The sequence below is a fragment of the Neovison vison genome, chromosome 7 (genome assembly GCF_020171115.1).
Source record: "Neovison vison isolate M4711 chromosome 7, ASM_NN_V1, whole genome shotgun sequence".
Taxonomy (NCBI): Eukaryota; Metazoa; Chordata; class Mammalia; order Carnivora; family Mustelidae; genus Neogale; species Neogale vison.
Genome location: NC_058097.1, coordinates 160798964 through 160822401, shown reverse-complemented (window position 1 = coordinate 160822401; position 23438 = coordinate 160798964). Strand labels below are relative to the sequence as shown.

At 47.3% G+C, this 23438-nt stretch overlaps 1 protein-coding gene across 8 annotated transcripts in view; it reads right to left on the bottom strand.

The window, feature by feature from the left end:
- TEAD1 (TEA domain transcription factor 1) overlaps positions 1 to 23438 on the bottom strand; it is a 260592-nt gene that overhangs the window by 63358 nt on the left and 173796 nt on the right. For 5 of the 8 annotated variants that reach the window (XM_044258859.1, XM_044258862.1, XM_044258863.1 and 2 more), the window contains 3 exons: positions 13773 to 13837; positions 11329 to 11391; positions 11177 to 11239 (listed from right to left, as the gene is read on the bottom strand). In XM_044258859.1, the coding sequence (XP_044114794.1) occupies positions 11177 to 11239; positions 11329 to 11391; positions 13773 to 13837 (191 nt within the window). The remainder of the gene's footprint in view (positions 1 to 11176; positions 11240 to 11328; positions 11392 to 13772; positions 13838 to 23438) is intronic. The other 3 variants (XM_044258860.1, XM_044258861.1, XM_044258858.1) reach the window with 2 other exon arrangements.

Genomic DNA, 23438 nt, shown 5'->3' with positions numbered 1-23438 from the left:
ATGCTCACGAAAGTTTGACCCCCCCCTTTTTTTTTTAACAAGAAATCAGTCAATGAGGAAAGGAGAAGAGTCCCCAGCTTTTGCTCTTTAGGTTACACAGCTTCAGGACTGGGCCGTTTCCTTTTGCTAAATAAAGTAAGGTTGGACTCTTAAGCCTTAGCATTCCAGGAGGTACCTGAATGAAACAAATGCTCCAAAGCAGGAGAGCAAATCAACTGTTCCCGTCTCCCCAACTTGCTCCACTCCCGTCGAGGGGAGCCTGGAGACGTGGCTTCACACCTGCCTCGGCCTGACGTTATGGGTTGTCTTACCTTGGGCTAGTCACTGAACCCTCTAATCTTCTTCATCTGTGAAATGAAGAGCTGCCCTTTTTATTGCCCTAAAGCTCTTCTGGCTCTGAACGTAAAAGCTGTTACAAGTGTACGTTCCATTTATAAGCAAATACAGCTTAATCCACATAGCCAGGAAGTACTGGTGAAAAGACAGCAAGATGTTAAAATTTGGGCAGCTCTTGGCTGTCTACCCTAACAGAGAGAAAGCCAAGTGTGGAGAGGAAATTTTATCTCAAGTAGAGGTTCTTTCTGCACTTGACCTAGCTATCTGAGAATAGGCAATTTTCTGCAAATGGACTAAAATGTCTATACCCGTGATTTCCTACCTTTTGAAGTGGAGACTCTCTACCTTCTCCCTTAATAACATCTCCCCCTTTATCCAAAATACATATTTGAAAATTAAAAGGATTAAATTTTTTTGTTTGTTTGTTTAAAATCTAAAGCAACACTGCAGATAATAAGGCCTGCCACTGATATCTGCAGATCGGAACCAGCTGTAGACCCACTTAATCTGAAATGGGAGAACGGAAGGATGTCGAGCTGAGAGACTTCAATGGAAGGGCCTCTAAATTGTCATTTTCAGCCAGAGATACATGCCTGGCTTTGAAGAAATTGTAACTCTAAGTGTCAGACCCGAGAAAATTGCTTCTCTGTGTCACCTGGTCTAAGACTTTGAGACATGCCACGCCATCCTCACCGCTCACCCCAGAATCAAGGAGGAAGGGAAGGCGTTGTTAATCTACCCAAATAACTGATGCTACTATGGTGAATTAAAAAATGTAGGCTACGTTTGTACACCAAGATAATTTTAACCTACAAGGTCTTCACACCAACATTCCTGAAATGCGGATGAGATTTACAAAGGCTGAACACACCGTCTTATCTTGGAAAACTGTTCTGAAGTCAATACAGAGTTACTCTTAGATACACTCTTAGAAATCCTCTCAGGGTGTGTGCGTCTCTACACAAGCACGCACCCACAAAAACGCTGCGTCCCAGCAAAAAGCCTGGACTACTCACAGAGTCCTTGTTACTGATCTGAAGTCCCTCCGTCCCTAAGATGACAAAGAATGAGGCCACAAAAAGCTGAATGTTTGTTGAGTGGGGAAAAGAAAAGGCAAATCTCCTTTTACCTAAGGAACCCTAAGTCACGCCCATGACCTGAAGTGTGGAAGGTATTTACGGAGCAGGAAACATGGGGGGTTGCTGAGAACAAATGGCCTATCTGAGCGGAGAATAAGAGCAAATAAAGCACCGTACCGGGGACACAGGTCTCTCTCTGTGTTCTTCCCTGTCCAATTTCTGGCACGCCATGCCGTCAATGGCCTCACCCCCTCGGCCACACGGGGTCCAGCAGGCTGTGTTGTGCATAAACTCCTCAGCCTGAAGCTTTTCAAACGGTTCTAGTGTCCTAGTGAACAGCCATTCACAGGTCACGAAGCAGAGCATGGCGGCTCCTCTGCCTCTGGGCTCCGCAGACTGCCTCCTTGTTGTGGTTTCCATGTGCCTCATGTTTGGGAAGTGTCTACATGACACGTGACAGGAAGGCAGCCACATCAGAAATGCACATGGCTAGAGCAGTGTGCGGCTCCAACTCCAGGACGTTTCACGGATCAGCCTCCAGACGGGACGGGAGTCTTACTCCCACGTCCCTCTGCCTCCTCAGTGTTCAATTATCCCTAGGAACCAACTATCTCGTCATCTTCCGGCACTAATCATCAACCAATTTTAAAGACGCTATGAAAAGGGTTACGAGCTTGCGTGTGCCATATGATAGCTGTTACACAGTTAGTAAACAGCTTACAAAATCAACCTACTCCGAAGACCTTGCTCAGGAAGCATCACTTTAAAACGTTAAGGACTGCAGCCCACTTCATTCACAGGGAAGCCCACCAACACAGGAGGAGGAATCCGTAACGTTGTAAAAAGACCAGGGATTCAAAAAGTCGGCGTAGTCCTTACATGCTTTTCCCCAAATATACTTTCCCCAGCACTGCAAATATGTAACACAAGAGAGAAAAGATAGCAATTTGCTTGCAAAATCACTTTTTCAAAAAAAAAGAACAAAGAACACTCTTCTAGAAAGATGCTCGCAGATGCCGTTTCTTGTCTTGCCCTATGAGGGTTCACATGACCTCTGCAGTTATTAGCGCTGGTCCCTGAGCAGACAGACATCACAAAACTCTGTGATGGTTTGGGAGAAAAGATGGAGGGCACTTGAATTTTTCTAGCCATGATCTCTAATTTGCTTATTATTAGTGAAAGCAGGAGTAAATACAAAAGGGGGCTACGCCGGTCAGGCAACGGCTAATGCCAAGAAGGGAAGACACATTCACACTTCTCCTGACTTCCAATGTAATGAGTAGCAATTAATTCATCTTATTGTATTTCCAAATGCCAAAGACTCCATTCACATCAAAGAAAAATTTTTCAAGGCTTTTACCATTGTTCATTTTTAAATGTACTAAGCTATATTTAGTATTTTATAATTGTCAATAGTGTTTCCTTTAATTCCGATGTGGGGCTCAGCATTATTAAAGATTATAGATGAGGACCCAGGTGATTTGTAGGTGTGCCTGAGGACTCTCCCAGGAAGTGTGGCACTCAGGTCAGCTCCTAGGTCTGGGTGCTAGGGGTCGGGAGCAGGGAGCACCCTTCTGACCACAGGCCCTTTTCCCCTGGGAGACAACAGCAAGGGGCAAGAAGTCAATCTCCCAAGAAGTCAGAGGAACCCATGCCAACCTTGAGCAGGCTCAAGTTTGCCTCCAGACTGAGTATCAGCTCCCACCACTCATTTGCCCTGTTTAATGCAAACATGCAATGCAGAGAGGGTTCTGCTGAGGGAGACAACATGGAAGCACCCTAAGTCAGGGAAATGAGCCCCCATCCTAGACCGGCATCCTTTGGGGAGACAGCATGCCACTATGCTGAGAGTTCAGGGTTTGGTGCCAGCTGGCCATGGGATCAAATTCAGACTTGTGACCTTGGGTGAGTCACCTGGCCGTTCTAAGCATCGGCCTCCTCATTTCTAAAATGAGGACAAGAACACCCACCTTCAGGCCTGCTTTGGGAACTGTGTTAAGCACTCCACAGGGCGCCCGCAGCCTTGCCATTCGGGGAACTTGGGAGTCTAACGGGGCCCAAGTGACCAGAAAGCCTTAGGAGCCCCGGTCCCCATTCCATAACCTTTCAGCACCATGTTCCTCTCGGGTACTGTCTACACTGGAGGCCAGCTAACAATGGGATGTCTTTAGGAAGGAATACAAGGAGAGAATGAGGCTGTTTCTGTTGCCCTGAAAAAGCAAACCTAGTTCTGGCTCGGTTCATACAGGAAAGGACATGCATTCCGTCCCCCAGTTTACACCGGGAGCCCTGCAACACCACACCGCTGGTGAGCGGTTCTAATTCCATCACACCCAAGCACGAGAAATTAGTGGTCTCTAGTCTCAGCTTTAAGTCACTTAAATTAGAAATAAGGTAGGGAAAATATCGCTGGGGAGAGAGGGTGCACTTCAGAATGCAAAAGAACCCCGTGAAGGTCAGCAGATGCCAGCAGAGGCAGCATGTCATTTCCAGAATGCCACAGCCAGGCCCAGTGTCTGGCGCTGGTGCGGAGCCCGAGGAGGGGGTCGTCTCAGGCTTCTTGGGCCCAGTGACCATGGACAGCCAATGCCTGAAGGAACAGAGGGGGCTCAGGGGGCTGTGAGGAGCACCCGTAGATGAAGCAAAGCATGTGTCCCATGTGGACGGGCCCATTCCTGGCTGGAACCAGTGGTGACACCACTGGGAAGGGGCAGTGTGGATGGTGGCAATGCCCCAGCAAAGTTCCTGAACTCTTTGCGAGAATTAAATCAGCGGTCTGAACTTGAAGCTCTCTGCTTATTGGAAGGAATGGCAGACTGGAAAGAATGGCTTGTTCAGAAATCAAATCACAAAAGGCCAGCAGGGCGAGAATGAAGAAAACAGCCCCAGAGAGCACATGTAGCTCGTAAATTAGTCACCAACGACTGGACACAAGCGGACCATCTCAGGCCTTTCCTGGCATGACGCAATGTCAGCAAGTGCGGGCTTTTCCTCAGCGTGAGCCCGGAGCTTGACACAAACACGTCTGCTGCCCGAGATGTGTTCCCACTGAGGTTAGGGCAGAATGAAGACCTCCTTTCCTCGGGGTCCCATCTGGACCTGTGTACTCCCCAAAACGCACTCCACACAAGTGGTCTAGTCCATCCTCTCGGGAGGATGGCGGTGCACAGCGTGGCGGCGGCCTGCAGGGCGCCCTTCTGCTGCTGTGAGGAAAGGGAGGCCTCTGGGCAGGGACGGAACCACCTCCCAAGGCAACTGAACACAAAGAGATAGACACTCAGAGAGGGAAACTCAAAGTAGGAGCTCTGAGTAGCACAGAAAGACTGCTTCCTGTGTGGACAACACATCTGCATTCGTTCTAGGGGCTGGGATATTGAATCCCCGGAGCTTAAAAAAATAGGTAAGAAGAGCTAATGGCCTCTTGGTCCATTAATAGTGAGTGAAATCATTCAAAGGCAGAAATAATTCCTAGAGTTGCAGCCCAGTGTTCAGACCATACCACACCCTGTCTTCTCGGACTGCTGGGCCAGAGATGGCAGCGAGGGGAGAGACAAGGGGAAGCGAAACTGCTACGGGGGACACCACTGCAGACGCAGCTGGTGACACAGGGGCCAAAGCAAGGAAGTATGCATCCCTGGAATTCCTAAACGCCTGTCGCACAGACCCAGAGGTGGCAGGCACGCTGTAGCTGCACGGCTGCATCTTCTACCTTAGAACCAGAACCGGGCCTAGTTACGAAGCCCCGAGTCACCGAAGAAAGACTTTGTGCCTGGAAGCAGTGGGCCACGAGGATTCTGTCGGGGTAGGGGCCACAACACGGCACACCCAACATCAAGACAGGATGCCCTCAAAGCAAAGCTTTATTTCCCACCAGCACCTGGCACCCTCATATGTTTAAGGCACTTTGGTCAAGAGGATTAAAGCAAAAAACCTGCAAAATCTATGTTTAATGTCCAAATTTCTGGCCTGCTGGCCACAAATGCCTTGCATTTCCTTATACCATCTTAGAAGGCTCTTGAATCTCAACTGCACTCTGGGGACCCCTTCACCCCTTCTCCCTACCCTACTTTCCCAGTTTCTCTGCTCCTGGTTCTTCATCTCTTTGCACCAGGCCTCGACCACTTCCCCATTCCCTCCATCTGCTTGCCCCTGGCATCTCTCCCTTATGGTTACAGTTTGTGTCCAAGGTCAGCCCAAGTTGTTGGTCAAGTCTATCTTGGCTTAGGCTTTCTCTACATCGTAAATAAAGTCTCATGTTGGTAGCAATGGATTTAGCACAAACTCAGAGTAAATGATGAATTAAAAACCTAGATTCATTTCAGGACACGGCAAAAGGAGAAAACCGTTTTCACCGGATTTATTTTCTTAGGGAAATAAGTGGCAAGGAAAGGTACTGTTTGTGGGGAGTGGGGAGAAGAGGGAGATTGAGACTGGCTGGGGAAGGGAGTTGGGGAGAGGAAATTAGGAAAAGTAAGAATAATGGTTTGCCATTTGATTCATTCCACTGGAAAAAAAAACTATTAAAGGAAAAATGTCCTAATGAACATGATCATTTCTGCTTGGTATGAACATAAATATAGCACTTCTCTGCATTTTTTAACTTCGTTGTATTTAAAATGTAGCAACCCAAATTCAGAGTTCATTTTGATGTAATTTTGATAGTGAATGGCTATGACTTTAAGAGAACCCAACCTTCGAAAATCTAGTTCCACGCTGCTACTAACAAGTTTTGGTGTACACTTTTCAGACTCAGTAAGGACAGGAGTTTGAAACAGAAATAATCTATTCTTCAAAAACACCGAGGAAGGAAGAGTTCACGGCAGCCCCAGCGGGCTGGCGTGGGAACCAGCCGTGGAGAGGGGAAGCGCTAATGTGAGCCACTGAGCTGGGCCCCGGGATGGGGTGTGTGTGTGGCTGCCCTGTCTAGGCCCTCACTGCTCTCTCAGCACCCCCTGAATTAGGCTCCCTGCCCCCAGCTCTGCCTCCCTCTTGGCCATTCCTCTGAAAACAGTGGGAGAGAGCTTTCCAAAGCTTAACTGTGAGTGCTTCGCACACACTCCCCAAGGCCGGGAGGTGTCCCTCACCCTCCCATAGAAGACCCAGGACCTTCCTGTTAGGTTCCTCCAGTCTCGTTCCCATCCCATGCCTCCAAGTAATGGTGTTCTTGGTGATTCCAAACACCCCCATATCTCGGGGGAACTGTCTGCTTCCTGAATGCCCAGCTCTGATGGCACCCCCTCTCCAAGGAGGCTTTCCTTACTTCTCCCACACTCAGAACCACCCACTCTTTTCCACTGCAGTCCCCCAGCTGTGGGACAATCTACTGGAGGCCTCGTATTTCTCCCAAATGTGGCAAAAAGCAACAGAAAAGCTTAGTGGTCCTCAAGAACAGACCGTCTGCATATTTGACTCTCTAAGCCCAATATCTGCTCAAGGGTCTAGAACACACTGGATTCTCAATGAAAAGTTTGCTGGAGTGAATTAATCATTTCTGTGCTTTATAAAGCTTGAATCTTTGTGGAAATCCTGAACTTTCCCCCAAAACAAATTTTGTTATAAAAATTAAAATTAGGGGTGCCTGGGTGGTACAGTCGGTTAAGCATCTGCCTTCAGCTCAGTTATGATCCCATGGTTCTGGGATCAAGTCCCACATTGGGCTCTCTGCTCAATAGGGAATCTGTTTCTCCCTCTCCCTCAGTGCTCTATCTCAAATAAATAAATAAAATCTTTAAAAAAAAAAAAGTTAAGATTAAAGCCCACACATTTGGGGGCAAATCTGGCTCACGAACAAGCACTCTGAGAACTGCTTCTGTAGTTAGCAGAAGCCTAAAGCCGACCTATGCAACTTATTTTAAATAGATTTTCAAGGGCTGGACTGTGACACGGGAAAGACCATTCTCTCCATGAGTGTGTTTTCTTCCGAGGACTATGGCAGAGCCTCCTGCAGGGCACACACTGTCCTGCAGAGGCTGCAGGAACAGCTGAGAGGAAGTCACCTCCTTGTCCCTTTGCCTCAAGCAGGGTGGTTTCCAAACCTTATTCAGTGAAACAGCCAAAGAGGCCATTGCTAAAGATAAAAGAGCATGAGCTTCAGTCAAAACAGCATTTACTCATTTGGGGGTGCCTGGGTGGCACAGTCTGTTAGGTGTCTGACTCTTGGTTTTGGCTCAGGTCCCAATCTCAGGGTTGTGAGATCAAGCCCTGTGCCAGGCTCCAAATTCTACTTAGAGTTCACTTCTGATTCCCTCTCTCTCTCTCCCTCGGGCCCTGCTGCTCCTGCTCTATCACATAAATAAATCTTTAAAAAGAAAAAGAAAAAGAATAGTGTTTACTCATTTATATATTAAATGTTTTGACTAAGATTTCAGTCTGAAGTATGAGTTTGTGGCTTAAAAAAGGCCGGAAAGTGACTAGCCTCAAGGCCTCTAGCACACCCTTCCCTGGAATGGGGGGGGGGGGGGGGTTCTAGGCATTTGGGCTCACGTGGAGGCCACACTTGGCAGTGGTCCTAGGTCTGAGCAAACCACCTTTTTCCAACTCCAAGGGAGGACCAAGAGATGAAGCTTGGCTTCATTCTTCAAAGGAGGGCTACAGGCCTCCATCCACCAACAGAGAATAGAAATCCTTGACTTGTAAGCATATGGTCAAGTGACCAGTGGCAGGCTGAGGTTGGCAGGCAGGGACAGGTCCTGAAGTGGCCAGGCAGCAGCCACCTTCCCTCCAGGAGGCCTTGCCACATCTTTTCAGGCAAACCACATCTCTGTGAAATCTCGACACTTCCTGACCCCCCCCCCACCATCGCCCACCCAGAAGCTACTCTCATCACCTGCTGGGATGACTTCCACCTTCTGTGGCAACTTTATCTCGTTAGTTCATGTGGGAGGCCAAGATGACATGGCTATCAGCCTACCCCACAACGAACTCAACCGGGAGCCTCAGCCCTGCCTCCCACAGATGCGCTGTTAGACTCCAGAGCTGAATGGGGGAGCACAGAGAAACAGGTGCCATCAACCTCTCCTACAAGACCAGCTCCCGGGTACAGCTGGTCAGGAGGGTTAGGGAAGGTGTCTCTAATGTCAAACACCCATGGACAGTGAAGGCGGCACCCTCTCTGCAGGCAGGCGACAGCTGGTCCCATGCTCCTGGACTGTCCTAACGTCCTCTGAGTGGTGACACAGCAGCTCTGTGGCTAGGACCTCACTGCCCTGAGTTACGGGTGACTGCCACAGGGTCAGGCACACACGAAGCCTACACCTGGACCAAGGGCTAGAAGTTAAAAATTCACCTTGCTTCTAAAAGGTGGGCACCGAGGAAAAGGTCCGTAGCAAGAGCTACATGCCCAGCTCCAAGGGACGTGAGGGGTGACATGGGGCTGTGCCGGCACGAGGCCTTCTGCTTAAAAGCCGTCTCCCACCTCCACTGGACATAGCCCTGCCTGAAAGAGCAGGTGTTATGACTCAGAAATATCTGAGTTCAAATCCTGACAGTGACATGTGCTAGGCTTGGGGAGCTCCGGGCATATCAGTTAAAACTCCTGGAACCCTGGTTTCCTCAGTGTTACTCCTTAAACTCTCAATAATGGAACTGCCTTGGCAGCGAGCTCAGTGGAGAGACCGTCCAAGAGGCCCTCAGCACACTTGACTCCTGTCTTTGCATTCCCATCACCACGCGGCACGTCCCTAGGATTCCCTCCACGTTTGTTCTTGGCTCTGTCTGCTAACACTTACCATCCCACAGTGCCCTGTACTTCCAACTCCCATTTACACGGCCAGCTCTGTGAATAGGGGGTTGACTGTTCAATGCCCACCATGATGAACGCCATGCCCGGAACGCTCAACTGGTATTAGCTGACGGGAAGAACAAAGGCCTCCCTTTTTCCAAGAATAATGTGGCAGGGAGGAAGGCAAGTAAATGCAAGAAGATGCAGGTGGCTCTCAGAGCTGAAAGGCTGAGCTGGTTGCTACCCGACCACCCCTGTTTCTGCCTCCTCCTTGGGTCTGCCCCCCAAGCAGACTGGGCCAGGGCTGAAAGGAGGGGGAGAGTCACCTTTTCTTATTTTGGAAGAACAAACATAGATACAGCCGTGTGTTTGGGGGTACACGTATGTATAAAGTAATGGTAAACTGTTTCCACCAAGGAAGACTCTTCAGGTTCCCAAATGAGAAAAAGAGCCCTTCCCGCATCCCATGGGGATTCCCTTCTGGACAGGAGAGCTTTGTTTGTCATGTACAGGGCTTCTGGTCCAGGGCGGTGCGCCCGGGGGCGGGGGGAGTGGGGGTGGGCAGTAGGGGTAGGGGCAGCAGGAACCACATGGATGGTAGAGAAATAGAGCAATTCGTAACATCGCAGATGGGAACACAAAATTGATGTCTGTAAACTTCTTTTGTACATCATTAATTCGTTAGCGCAGAGAAACCAGAAACAGAGTCAGAACTTGAGCAAACACTGGGGAGTTGCATCCACATAGAGAGGACGGCACCCTTGGTTAAAAAGCAGGATCTATGAGGTTATCTTAGTCTTCCAACTAACTGCTCAGCCAGTGCAGCTAAAAGCCAGCCACCATCAGCCACACGTGCGAGCGAGCAAGCATGCTGCCCACTGCAGAGGGCCACCAAGTGCTCCTTCCTGGTCACTAGTGCTGTTCCACAGCCAGCCTTGTTTGCATAAAAGAAAAAAAAATTGGGGAGGACTTTGGGAACGATCCCAGTGTCGACCGTTCAGTGCTGTGAAATCACACTTTGTTCTTTAGGTTTAGTACAAAAACAAATTTAATTAACGTATGGGGAAAATCAGAACAGAACAACCACGAAAAAGGTAAGTGGGAAAGGCAATGATACGGGCTACAAACTCATTTTTATTAGAAAGTAAAGCACTTCTGTGCAAACTATAATCCCTCCGTATTTCTAAAATAGGGCATTATGGGGAAAAAAATTCATTTATGTTTTACTGTAAATCTTGGAAGGGGAGAAAATAAGGAGAACTTGCATTTAAAAACTCTCAGTGCCTCTGTTTATTCCAGCAAAATATATTTTCAAAGACTGGAAAATCAGACACACGTAAAGAACAATTAAATTCATGTATAAATGGAATTGCAAACATGGATTTCATTAAGAGCTTTCCCATCTCTAAGATCTTTTTTTTAAAGGCCTCACCTCAATTTATTTTTTTTTTCAAGTAACAGAGCCATACATTTAAAAAACAGTATTGAGCAATATGGAAGAAATCTGGCAGAAAATCCTCTCCGTGTTGAAAGAACACATGAAAAATTACATGAAAAAGACGTGTCTTTCGTAAGTATTCTTTAAAATAAATGAAGAGCGTAAAATAACTTCTAACTATTCTTTTAAAGTAGTTTCATGGTAACTACTCTGGAAGTTGATTCTTATTTTATTTATTTGCTATTTCTACAATAACTTGGTGTCTCTGGACTTTTATTCCCCCCTCTCGTAGCCCAGGGCTGTTTGGTGGACATGTGAAGGTTAAAAAAAATCATGTTTCTGTGCTGAAAAGTTATCAAGACCAGCTCTCTGCTGCATTTGCATTGTTATTAGGGACACACACACACACACACACACACACACACTGAGCTTAATGTGAGGCTAGTACAGAAAGAGAGATTAGACACAAAGAAATGTAAACAGCTCTCACATGCGAGGAAACTAGGTTACGAGAATCCCAGCACCAGGCATTCACCAGTCACCATGGAAAACAGGAAGTGAGATGCATAGCAACCACAAGCCAAAAAGCAGGAAAGCGCATACCTTTAGCTTGGAATGAAAATCACGAGATTTCCTTCTGGCAAGAACCTGAATGTGACTAGACACCTGCAGGGTAGGGGAAGGGAGGAAAACAAAGGAAAAGCCTGTAACCATGGAGATGAAAAGCCCCCTACAACTGGGCAAGCCAGACGTACCTTAATGGCGGCTTGAATTTCTCGAACTTTCTTTCTTGCTAAGACCTGTATATGACTAGACACCTACATTGTTCGGGTTTATGAGGGGAAACAAAACAAAACAAAACAAAACAAAAAAAGGAAATCAAATATAAAATCGCTACTCCTTGGGAGGGTTCTGGGGTGGGGGGTGGGGGGGAGGTTATTTGCATCTCAACAAAGCTCTGCAGTTAGGAGTACACAGTCCCAGCCAGACACCAAGCCCCCAGCGCTGTTCTAAGCTTTTCAGACTGGGTCATCACTGCAGTGACTTGATTCAGGATGAAAGTTAGGCTGCTCTTAGTTTTCTCACCAGGGAGAAATCACGGGCACAGGATGAGAGGGGGAGAGTGGAGTTGTTTTCTTTATGAAATTTAAAAGGTGGGGCTAGAGGTAAATGAAAATATTTATAGCTTCTCAGTATCAGGAGGGAAAATCCCTTCTTCTCAATTTAGAAGAGACTATCCATAAATTAGCACATTCTGCAGAATCAAAAAGCTGAAGCTGTCGGTTATATTCTGATCTCATTAAGAGCTCTGGATTCTGTAGCAAATGTTAAAATAATACTGACATGTAAATTAGATCTCAAAGAGAAATGGAAAGACCCAGTTAGCAGAGCAATTTTTTTTTTTTGCCCTTATAAATATCTTTAATCCTTCCACTCTTCTGGATATTGACTGGGCGCCAAGTGGATTTGCATATTATTACAAAGCGAAAAGTGTGAATACAGCCAGCCAGCCATCCTGTTAAAAATCTGGGTTGAAAACCACACGATTTGCTGAACAACAAATTCACATTGGAGAGGTATCACCAACGGCTGCCTAAAAACATCCCCAGGACGCCGGGGTGTGGAAAGCCAGCCAAGCCCAGCTTCTGAAACACAACGATTCCACTGGGTAAACAAATTTGCATCTCTTTCAGCGGGACTTGGTTAAATTTAGAAGAGTCCCCCAGTGAAGGGCTTGGGCACATGACCAGAGCTCCTAGACCAGCAGACAGCTCAGGTCCAAGGCTTTCAGCATGTTGGGAATTAAATCTGTCTGTTTCAGAAATTCAGAACCTTCCGTTTAAAAGTTCAGCGACCCAGACTGAGAAAGGTAGTTATTTTATTTCAAATACTCTGCTGACTCTAAAAACAGGATTTAGGGTAATAAAAGATCCTTTTATCTTTCAGTTTCAATGATTTTTTTTTTCAATTTGTTTTTTGTTTGTTTGTTTGTTTTTAAGTACAGAGAAGCAGGAACTCCCCCATCCTCTTCACCCCTCCATCCGGCTCCTGCTTTCACTTGTTCTCATCTGAGTTCTGTTCTCACGTGATTCTCTGACTTGCTGAGGGCCTCTGTCCACTGCTGGGGCGGGGGGGTGGGGGTGGGGGGACATCCACTGAACAGACAATGCCCCTGCCTCTGTGCACTGGCAGGAGGCCACAGCCCTCTGTGCTGACTCAGCAGCCAGGCTCCAGCCGGGGCACATGGAAGCATTCCTGGGGAAAAGCTCTCCCCGCTGTAAACACTCATGAAAACAACTCATCATGGAGCAGAGAACTGGAATCTGCTGCTCACACTTAGCGAGGCCACAGCTGAGCTCGCCTTTTGGTACAATGATCTTTTTTTAAAAAATCCATGCCAGATAGATCTGCATAGGTAAACGTCCAAAAATAATTTTGTTCTGTTAACAACTCACCCGTGAGGCTGGTCTGATTCCACCCACCCCGGCCCCTCTTCCTTCCTTTCTTTTTCTGTTTTTCGCTAAACCCGAATTTCTTGTCCATTCCAGTTATGAACTGGGTCAGGGGGTCTGGGCTGCTTTCCATCAGAAGGAACAAGGAGAGCCAGAGCCCTGACAAAGGGCAGAGCAAAATTCCCGACACTGCTCTGCCCGGAGGTTTTTTAAGTTGTAACTTCATTTCCGTCACAGCAGCTACTGACCAAAGGCCATAAGTGTGAGAAGCAACCGGTCCCTGGGCGCGCACCGTTCAGTATTATGTTCGGGCCAAGACTCACGGCTGCTGGGGTTACTGTTCCATCGAAATGATGACTCACGGGTAATGGTTCCAGGATTTTACAATGCGCAAAATCTCCAAGTTTCACGACCTCCGAGCATATAGTCGCGCCCGCAAATGTCGGGGTGTTTACAGATGCGCAGTTCGGGAAAGAACTGGAGGTATTAAAATATGGTAAAGGAGCAGTGTCTACACTGTCCTTGGAGGAGATGCTTTCCCAGATATGTGAGACCACACAGTGAGGGGTCACTGAAATGATGAACAGTGAAAACTGAGCCAATGGAAAACACCTACAACACTGACGTCCTTACAGGGGACTCCAACTGGGGGCTCCTAGGAGCCAAAGCACAGACAGCCACTGCAGCCAAAATGCCTCGTTGGGGCCATTCGCTGACATGCACAGTGTCCAGGCAGGTTAGTTTACCTGTTTCCTGGTCCTCGTCTTGCCTGTCCTGAGTTTGATGTATCTGGCTATCAATTCATTCCTACCTGAAAGAAAGAAGAATTTACAATAAGATGGGTTACCTTAAACACACACACACACACACACACACACACACACACGAAAACAAAATACAGCCTCTGAAAGCTAAAAAAAAGAATTTAGAATCAGGACTCCTTAAGTGGGAGCTGCACACCTATTAATGCTAGAAAAAGAAAACAGTATAATTGTTTGCAACAATACTTACTAGAGGAAATTTAGCATGAAGGGCATTTAATGATGAACTAGGATTAACAACTGAAGACAGAAATGTGTCTCTTGGTTTCTTTACAGGCTCATACCTAAAGGGGTGCTCAACGTGTACAAGCAACTGGTGAGGGGGCCACAAACCCACAAACCCGTTTCCGTCCTAAGTTTTCATGCCCACTCCTCCTCACCCAGCCTTCTAGTTATCTCCTGTTAGAGCCAGCAGAACCACTGGGGAATGAACTGTCCTACCAGGAAAGGAGACACTCCCCAGAGGTGGTCACTGTGCTAGCAACTAACTACACACAAGGTCATGTTCATGAAAGAGAAAAAGAAAAAAAAAATGACTTAACCTCCTCAAAATTTCATAACCTGTAGGGGAAACAATATGAGCCTACCCGGCCAGGAGATGGGGAGGACAAACAAATCACCTGACTTTGAAGAACTGTACAATGTGATGGGAAAAGACAGCCCCGGAGCTAAGTGGGGATGGGTACGACTGATACCACATGAGCTTTGGGGCTCACTGTAGGGTTTGTCTGTGCTCTCCTCCGTCCCAGACAAAGCTGCGTACCTGAAGACGGCAAGAGCTTTGTTTCTGCCCCGAAGCCTCCCCAGCACGCAGCACACTGCTGGGCACTCAGAAAGAGCAAATGAGGAAATAACACAGCCTCTGGTCAAAGGGAAGGACCACACTCCCCCAAATCTCCCCTGGCAGAACCAGTGGCATCACTGATGACCGACCCAAGAGTATGGAAATCTCACCTGATGATTCTAAAGATTCCCTCAGCACTGCCTAGATGGTTCCCGTCATCAAGGCTCTGCCTCCCTGCCTGTGGTAGGACCACGAAGGACAGGATCACAACAGGAAGGCAGAAGAATCATGGACTCCTGGGGCTGGGAAGTGCCTCCACGCCATCCACTCCCACTAGTAGAAGCCTCAATTCTTAGAAGCCTAACCAAGCGCTTCTAGAATTATTGAAGGAGTTCATTTTACCTTAAAACATTTTTAAGGGGAAAAAAAAGAATGCTTCTTATTTGGGGCTTCTTCTTATTACTTTCATCCCCCAGATTCTTTCTTTTTTTTTTTTTTCTTTTTAGATTCTTTCTTTTTTAAAAGATTTTATTTAATCATTAGAGAGCGAGCGAGGGTGGGAACACAAGGAGGGGGAGTGGGAGAGGGAAAAGCAGGCCTCCTGGTGAATGGGGAGCCTGATGCAGGGCTCTATCTCAGGAGCCTGGGATCATGATCTGAGCTGAAGGCAGATGCTAAACCGACTGAGCAACCCTCTCCATGTTCCTCTTAACAAGAACAAGGCTCTGCACATGACTGACTTTCAGATATTAATGACAGCTTTCAGGTTTTCCTGGAGTTGTACTCAGGCCAAACCTCCTCTGTTCCTGTTACCTGTGACAGCTTGAACACTACCATATCCATCCAGGGGACCATCCTTTGTCTAGTTTCTTCTCACAGACTCTCAGAGCCCAGAACTATAGTGGTGTTGCTCCTATGACAAATCCATAGCAGAGGTCTATCACCTCCCTCATCCTAAATACTCTACCTCTGTTAATGTGACCTAACGCTGCATTTGATTTTGGGGAACCACAATCAACTGTCAAATTTGTATTATTTGAACTCGTAAATGTCTTTTTCATATAGACTACTCCTCTGATAGATCCCTACCTCTGTGCCCAGCATTTTCATGCATAGCTGGGATTTTTCTGATCCAAATACAGAACCTTACACTTATTTCCACTGCATTTCATCCCGTTAGATTAAGCCTATCATTGCAGCCTGTCAGGATCCTCTCAGATCCTGATGCTTGTCTGAACTTACCCTTTCACCACAGGAAAAGGATCTCTAAATTCAGGTTAAAGAACTGCTTCTCCAAGCATTCTCTCTCAAACTTCTGAGAACTACCAATATCCCCTCTAGTGTCATTGGGGTCTACTTCTCCATCTCTCAGATGGTTGTACAGATTTTGCAATTTGTCTCAAAGGCTCGCCGACAGCCGAGCCCAGCCAGGAGTACCTAATTACCAGAAGCCAGACCTGAACGACAACGTCTGCAGACTAGCCAAGCACCCTCCAGCTCAGGGCCTCCCTGTGCGTCCTGTTCAGGGCTGTCTGAGTGGCCAGCACGAAATAAATCCGGGGTTCTGCATTACGCGCAATTTCATTTGAACCTTATCCAGATGGCAAAAACGTCCCCTGCCCCCCTACTCCTTCTCTGTGATAAGGCAAGGTTGTGTGATGTGTGTGACACATAACTGTAACTGATTGCTTAGAGCCCCTGAGTGAATGGTGAGATCAACACCCAGGACAGCCACATGCAACTGCGCACACCCTGGGGTCTATGCATATGACACCCCTTGGGATTAGTGTCAAGGCAAACTCTAATTAAAGCACTTCCGAAAATTACTACGACTACAGCATGCCCTCGCCCGGCACCTGTCACGTGCTGAGCACGAGATCACAGCCACCATTTCACTGAAACTTGTCATGACTCTCCTTGCCCATTCTTAACCTTTCAAGACCCTGTTCCTTCGTCCATACCACATCTGAAACCACGAAGGGTAATTAACTTGGGGTTTCCGTGTTTCTCACCTCAGTATGGAAATCCGCTGATTCGTATTTTAAATTCAAATTCAACTAACTCTCAGCATCTACCTGATTGAACAAGTGTTTGTTCATCACTTTAGTTCACGTGAATTTTCTAATCACTGTGAAGGCGGCTTCATGTACAGAAATGCTATTTGGTCTTACCGGGTTTCTTTTTTTTGTTTTTGTTGTTGTTGTTGTTGTTGTTGTTGTTTTAAGATTTTATTTATTTATTTGCCAGAAAGCAAGAGCACAAACAGAGGAAATGACAGCAGAGGGAGAAAAAGAAGCAGGCTCCCGTTGAGCAGAGAGCCCGATATGGGACTCGATCCCAGGACCCTGAGACCATGACCCGAGCTGAAAGCAGAGGCTTAACCCTCTGAGCCACCCAGGCGCCCCGGCTTACCGAGTTTTTAAAAATGTGTATTTTATTCATTTACTTAAAAAACAAGTTTAAACACCCTAGCTCATCCTTAAGTTTTAAGCATGACTTCCATAACTTTTATAATCACTTTCTTTTTTGTTTTATTCCCCTAAGATTTATTTATTTATTTATTTGAGAGAGAGAAAGAGAAAGCGAATGTGTGTGTGAGCCTTAACGGGGTGGGGGGGGGGTGCAGGGGCAGAGGGAGAGAGTGAATCTCAAGTAGACTCCACACTGAGCGGGGAGTCAGATATGGGGCTCAATTTCAGGACCCTGAGCGGAAATCAAGAGTCAGACCAAGCCGCCCAGGTGCCTCTATAATCCTATCAAAGGACCATTCAAATAATGTTTGGTCCATTTTACAAAGCCATTAAACTCCTTTAAACATTTAAAATTACATATTTAATTTAGAATACATTTAATTCTTTTAATTATTAGAATTATTTGACCTAACTTCTAAAACCTTTCCTTAAACAACTCTTAGAAACCTAATAAATTATCTTCAACACTCTAATACTGCTTATGAATCTAGTAAGACTTCAACCTTCCCAAAAATCAAGTCTAAATCAGCTACTTGATTTCCCATTTTAATTTGGAAAAACAGGCTAACCTGTTGCATGGGCCAAATTATTTTAAATAATTACTTGAAACATCAAATATGTCTAGATCCTCTAAGTCAAATATTAACACTATGATTTTGCTTCTATTAAAAACTTCTCTTTTCAATTCTAAAACTTCCCAGAATTAAAATACGCTTACCCATTATGGAAACAAGTATGGCATTCCAAATGATTTAGGACTATCTTCTTGGCATTTGGGGTTGTACATATTTGGGGGAAATCAACTAGGTTCTGAATGGATTTTTGTCAGTGACCTTGACCGAACATTCTGAGTCCAATTTCTGTGTATTTCTATAGCACGGCTTCCCATATGGGGTGAATCCACATAGTCCAGAGCCCTGAAATTGAACTGTGGTCCTACAGTGCAGAAGTCCTTTACCAGGGACTGGTAGCTCAGGGCACCAGTTATCACTGATGTAACTCAACTGGCAGCCCTGCTCCGCACAGCATTGTCTTTTCTTATAGCTATGACCAGCGTGCTGCGTATTAGAAGTATTAACCCTAAAATTCCTGTACTCTCCCTTCTAAAACACACACACACAGAGGCGCCTGGGTGGCTCAGTCCTTCTGCATCCGACTCTTGGTTTCAGCTCAGGTTGTGATCTCAGGATCCTGAGAACTGAGCCCTGCATCTGGCTTTTGCGCTCAGCCTGGAGTCAGCTTGGGACTCAATCTCGCTCCTCCTCTGCCCCTCCCCGGCTCATGCTCTCACGCTCTCTAAAATAAATAAGTAAAATCTTTACAAAATAAAACACGCACAGAGAGAGTGGGGCTTGATCCAGTCAACTTTGTATTACAAACGTGACTTTCAGCAAAGGTAACTGCGAAGTTAGGTATGACATTCCAAACTAATTCTACTGTCAAGTGGGGACCATGTCCTTTATCCCTTACGTGATGCCTGCCTGGTGCATCAGGGATATAAAGAGAAGATCCCTGCTTGTCCACAGGGAGGTCACTGCCCAACACAGAAATAAAAGAGCAAACCAGCTCTCCAGGTCCCACCACGACGACTGCCATGAAAGAGGACCTGATAACACGCACACGTTACTGGCCACAAGTAACTGAGAAAGTCTAGAAAGTCTTCTTCCCCAATGTCCTGAACACAACCTAGGCCCTGAAGGACTGATGGCATTTTCTCCAACATTTTATTATGAAAAATTTCAGACATAACTTAAGTTTCTTTACAGAAAGAATTCCACAGTGCACACTACAGACCCACCTCCTGGATCCTACCATTCACTTTGTCTATACTCACTAGGACATGTCCTTCCCTTCCTCTGTCTGCCAAGCTGTCTCATTTTACTGTTGCTGTTGCATTCCATCTCGCTGTGGTGGTCACAGGCATAGGGACACTCAGACTTCGGTGTGCATATCACTAACTAAAGCAGTCAGGCAGATTTTGACAGGCAGCACAGAGGGGTGTGGGTGGAAGGCCATTCTAGACGGAAGAGCAGCCCTTCCTTACACATACAAGCAGGAATCTGGCACCTGCTGACCCGCAGGCTCCCGTGACCGCTGCACACTACCTTTCTGAGCCCACGAGTTTCCAGATTCTATGGTTGGCATGCACACACTCCTTCTTACTTCTCTATACATACTTGGAATAGCCTATAGAGCTGAGTGGCCATGCCACGGTCCACCACCAAGTGTCATTACACTACGGCTTCCCTGTGGCATCAAATGGCCTTTGGAAACACATATCCTGATGCTTCTTTCTCTCTGAGGCTCTGCAACTGCGGCCACTCTGGCTGTTCCCATAGGCAGGAGGCAGAAGCAAAGACAGACAGAGCCCCCCTTAACGCTTTTACACTGGGATCCGTACCCTGGCCTGCAACCAGGCTTTCATTTCATCCCTTTCTCTTAAAGAACTTAGCACTGTTGGAAATGAGCCATCGCAGCTTCTCCTGCATCCTGGATTGCCATGAAACCTCCCGCTAAAGGGACGGAGGAGAGGGAGACCCCGACAAGGGGAAGGTGTAGAGTTTGCACTGGGCTTGCCTTGCCTACAGGGAAGCCTGGTTAGCGCTGTTGTGGCCTGGGTGTGTGATGGGATGTGGCCTCAAGGTCATGTTTGAGGCACAGCAAATGCAGGGTCTGTGGCTAGAAATTGTAGCCCAGAGACTCAGGGCTTTCAGAGAGTAAGAGCCACTTTGTAATTGAATGGAGGCAGGGAGCCACAAAGGAAGAAGTAACAACTGGAACCTCCTCTTCCTGGCCATAGCCCAATGCAGAGGCAAAGTCAGGCCAGGGAAGGACTGAACAGCCCTGGGGGCGGGGGAAGCTCTCACTGATGCACACTGGGCCTCCCGTGGCTGTGAGGAAAACCTGACGGTGCCTCCCATCTTTTAACCATGTAAAGAATGAGAATCGGAAAGAAAGCTCAAACTTCTCTTGATTGCTAAAACAAAGCTGCATCAAATAGGGAAGGATGCCCCTGGCTGTAATCTTCCGGTCTTCCACATACCCCCCTGAACCCCGACTCAGCCCAAGGGCCCTGTCAGACCACCAGAAGCTTCCCTGGTAACCCCTTGAGCTTTCCGAGCTTCGTACCTGCCCGCACAACTGCTTTCATGTCCCATACCGCTCCGGGTCATTTCTGCACACCTTCCAAATGCCTTGTCCTTCAGGAGCCTTTGAGAAGGAAGGGGCCTCCCCTTTCCATAAACATCCCCAGCCCCTGACTTGGGCTGCTTTGCTGCTGGTTTACATCCTTCCCACCTTATACGCTATCGTTCCGGTACATGTCACAGCTCCAACCAGACGATGGAATCACAGAGAATAAGGACCAATTACATTCATGTTTCCTGTTTCTCCCTTCCAGGCAGCTCAATGTTTGTGGCACAAGTCACTGGCAGGGGCAGAAGGAGGGTTCCTCCTTCCCTATAACCCAGTTTGACACTGGATCATCGACATAAAGTGAGAACAGAAAAGGAAAAGATGACCCAGTGAAAAGAAGCAAAGAAGATGCCTTCCTCCAGGTGACAACACCGCCAGGACTTGGCTCTGTCCTCCAACAGAGCAGCAGCACCCAACAGAAAGAACGGTTACGGAGTACTTTCTCAGCATGGTTCTCTAGGTGGTGGTCAAATATTCTCTAGCCATCAACGCTTTTTTTCTTTTAATCAGCTGAGCTTCATTTAAAGGAAAAAATATCTTGAATGATGAAAGCCAACAGCGAAAAGCACAGGTGTAGGGGACAATGTGTGAGCCAAGCGTCATAAGCCAGAGAGGAGTCGACAGAGCAGGGATGTTTAATGACCCTGTCCTGCCCCATATATAGGGAGTTTGTATCGCTGGAGCCCACCAGAGGGGGCAGCAGAGAGTACAAACTCACCAGGAAGGAGCTGGTAATTCCCCTTTTCTCCGACCCTGCTGCCACTGTACACGCAAGAATGGGGGCTGGGAGGAGGAGAGGGGGAGGTCTACCAAAGCTCATCTGTCACCCTCTAGTCAGACAAGGGACAACACCTACAAGATCACAAGCAACATGCCAGAAGCAGGAGGGCATAAAGACGCCATTTCGCTTCAAGGAACCTACACTCGGGAAAGACTGACCTGTAAGAATGGGGTCCAGTCACTGTGTCCTTCCCCGGGGCCTGCGTCCCAGGGGCCATGTCCCGCTTCTCTGACTGCTCACATGATAAATGCCTGCCGCTCCCACTTCCAGACAGCAAGTCCCACAGGAGCATGGAGCACACACTGGGTTTTGTTCATCACTGTACACCCCCCGGGGTCAAGAACACAGCAGGCCCTCCTGATGAAATGCATGACCCAATGACAGGGATGGAGACCAGAGTGGGTGGGACAGGGGTACAAAAGCTAAGAGTGGGAATAAAGGGGGATTCACCCCCCACCCAACAGCCAAAAAGAAAAGAAAAGAAAAGCACCTGAATCAACCCCAGAGCCCTGCCTATGAGGAAGTTTAGACACCAGTGTCTCAGTTAATCCCCGATATAAATCACTGACCAGGGACACCTGAGTGGCTCAGGGGGTTAAACCTCTGCCTTTGGCTCAGGTCATGATCCAAGGGTCCTGGGATGGAATCCCACATCAGGCTCTCCGCTCGGCAGGGAGCCTGCTTCTCCCTCCCCCTCCACCTGCCTCTCTGCCTTCTTGTGATATCTCTCTCTCTCTCTCTCACAAATAAATAAATTTAAAATCTTAAAAAAAAAAAAAAAATCACTGCCCCAAAAAATCGGCACCCATATGGAAAAACACCAGAAAGGGGCCAGACAACCTGTTCTGGGTCATCAGGCGCTGGTACTTCATGTTCCCAATCTAAAGGTTTACAGAATGGACTGGTGTCCTTCAGGAGGGGAACACCAGCCAGTCCCCTAAAAGAACCTGCGTCTGCGTTCATCCAGGAGCTCAAAGGACTAGCTTTATAAGAAAGAATATGCAGAGGAAGGCTGTGTTAATTCTGGTTCGTTGGAACTTATCCCTCACATCCCTTCAGGATGCATGGTCATAATGAAAACCCTGCTTCGGGGCGTTCCCATCGGCCAACGGCAGCTGATAATGTGATAGGGCATGGGTCCCATAAAACACAGCGTGTTCCTTCATCTCAGCGGGACGGCTTATAAATTCCACATCCACTGGAATGGTAGTCCACGACCCTAGACTACCAGGGTCAAAAAGAGACAAGCAAGTAAACCTGTCCAATGCTTCATATGAGATACAATCCTGCTATGCTGGAGAGAAATTCTTTTTGTTGTCATTGCTTCCAAGAAGAAAATAAATATGAATGAAGTCAGTTTTTCGAAAGGTTTGTTCTTTAGGAAGCGGTAAGAGATGCTAGAGCATCACTTTTTTACTTCTCGAATGGGTACCTTCACGGGCCTTGATTATTTTATGCCTCTGGCTGTTGTTCTTTGCAGTCCCTCCTATACACAGCTACCGACAGAGCATAGCCTGGCTTAACCACTCTACTGCCCCATGACCTTCAATGGCCCACTGCCCACGGTCTAAAGGTCAACCTGCTTTAGCATGGTATTCAGTGCTGTCCCAACACCTGGCCCGAAAGCTCTGTTTTCATGCCGTACCTCATCCATCGTCACCCAAATCCATCTTAACCACCATCAAAATGCATGTGGGGCTTTCGGTCCCCCAAACTATCCTGCCATCCTGAGGTTTTGCTCAGAGTTGCAATATCTCTTATGACAACCAGGTCAAATCCTTCTAGACCCAGGGAAAAGGGTATCTCCCCAACGAACCCCGCTCCCCCCACTTAAACATGTACTAGACAGGGAGCATGTGAAGAAGAAGGACAGCCAGGGAGCCTGGAGCCTGGAGCCCACCTCACAGACCAGTGGTTGTCAGAGAGACCACAACATGACAAAGCAAACTGACCGTAGAAGCCAAGGCGAGTTACAAATGAATCGCTTAGCATGGTTTGGCTCTGAATGGAGCAGAGACTCACCCTTCTGCCCTGCTCTGCCTGCACTGTGGCTCTGGTGCGACTTCCTTGTGTAACCGACTGTGAGCTCCTTAAAGGTAGGGTGTTTGTCTTCAGCGTCTTTGTATTCTGTACACACAAGGTGTGTATGGGATTTAATGGAACCTATGCTTCCTGCTCCCTAAACAACACCCCCCCACCCAGGCTCTCAGGGAAGTTTTCGTTCACTTTTGGGCATTTGCCTTTTCTTTTACACCCACATCTGATTATGTTGCTTTCTTGCATCATTAGATCCCTGGCCACTGTAAGAAAAACACACACTTCTTCGTCCAGTACCCAGGCCTAACAGTCCATTCCTGTAG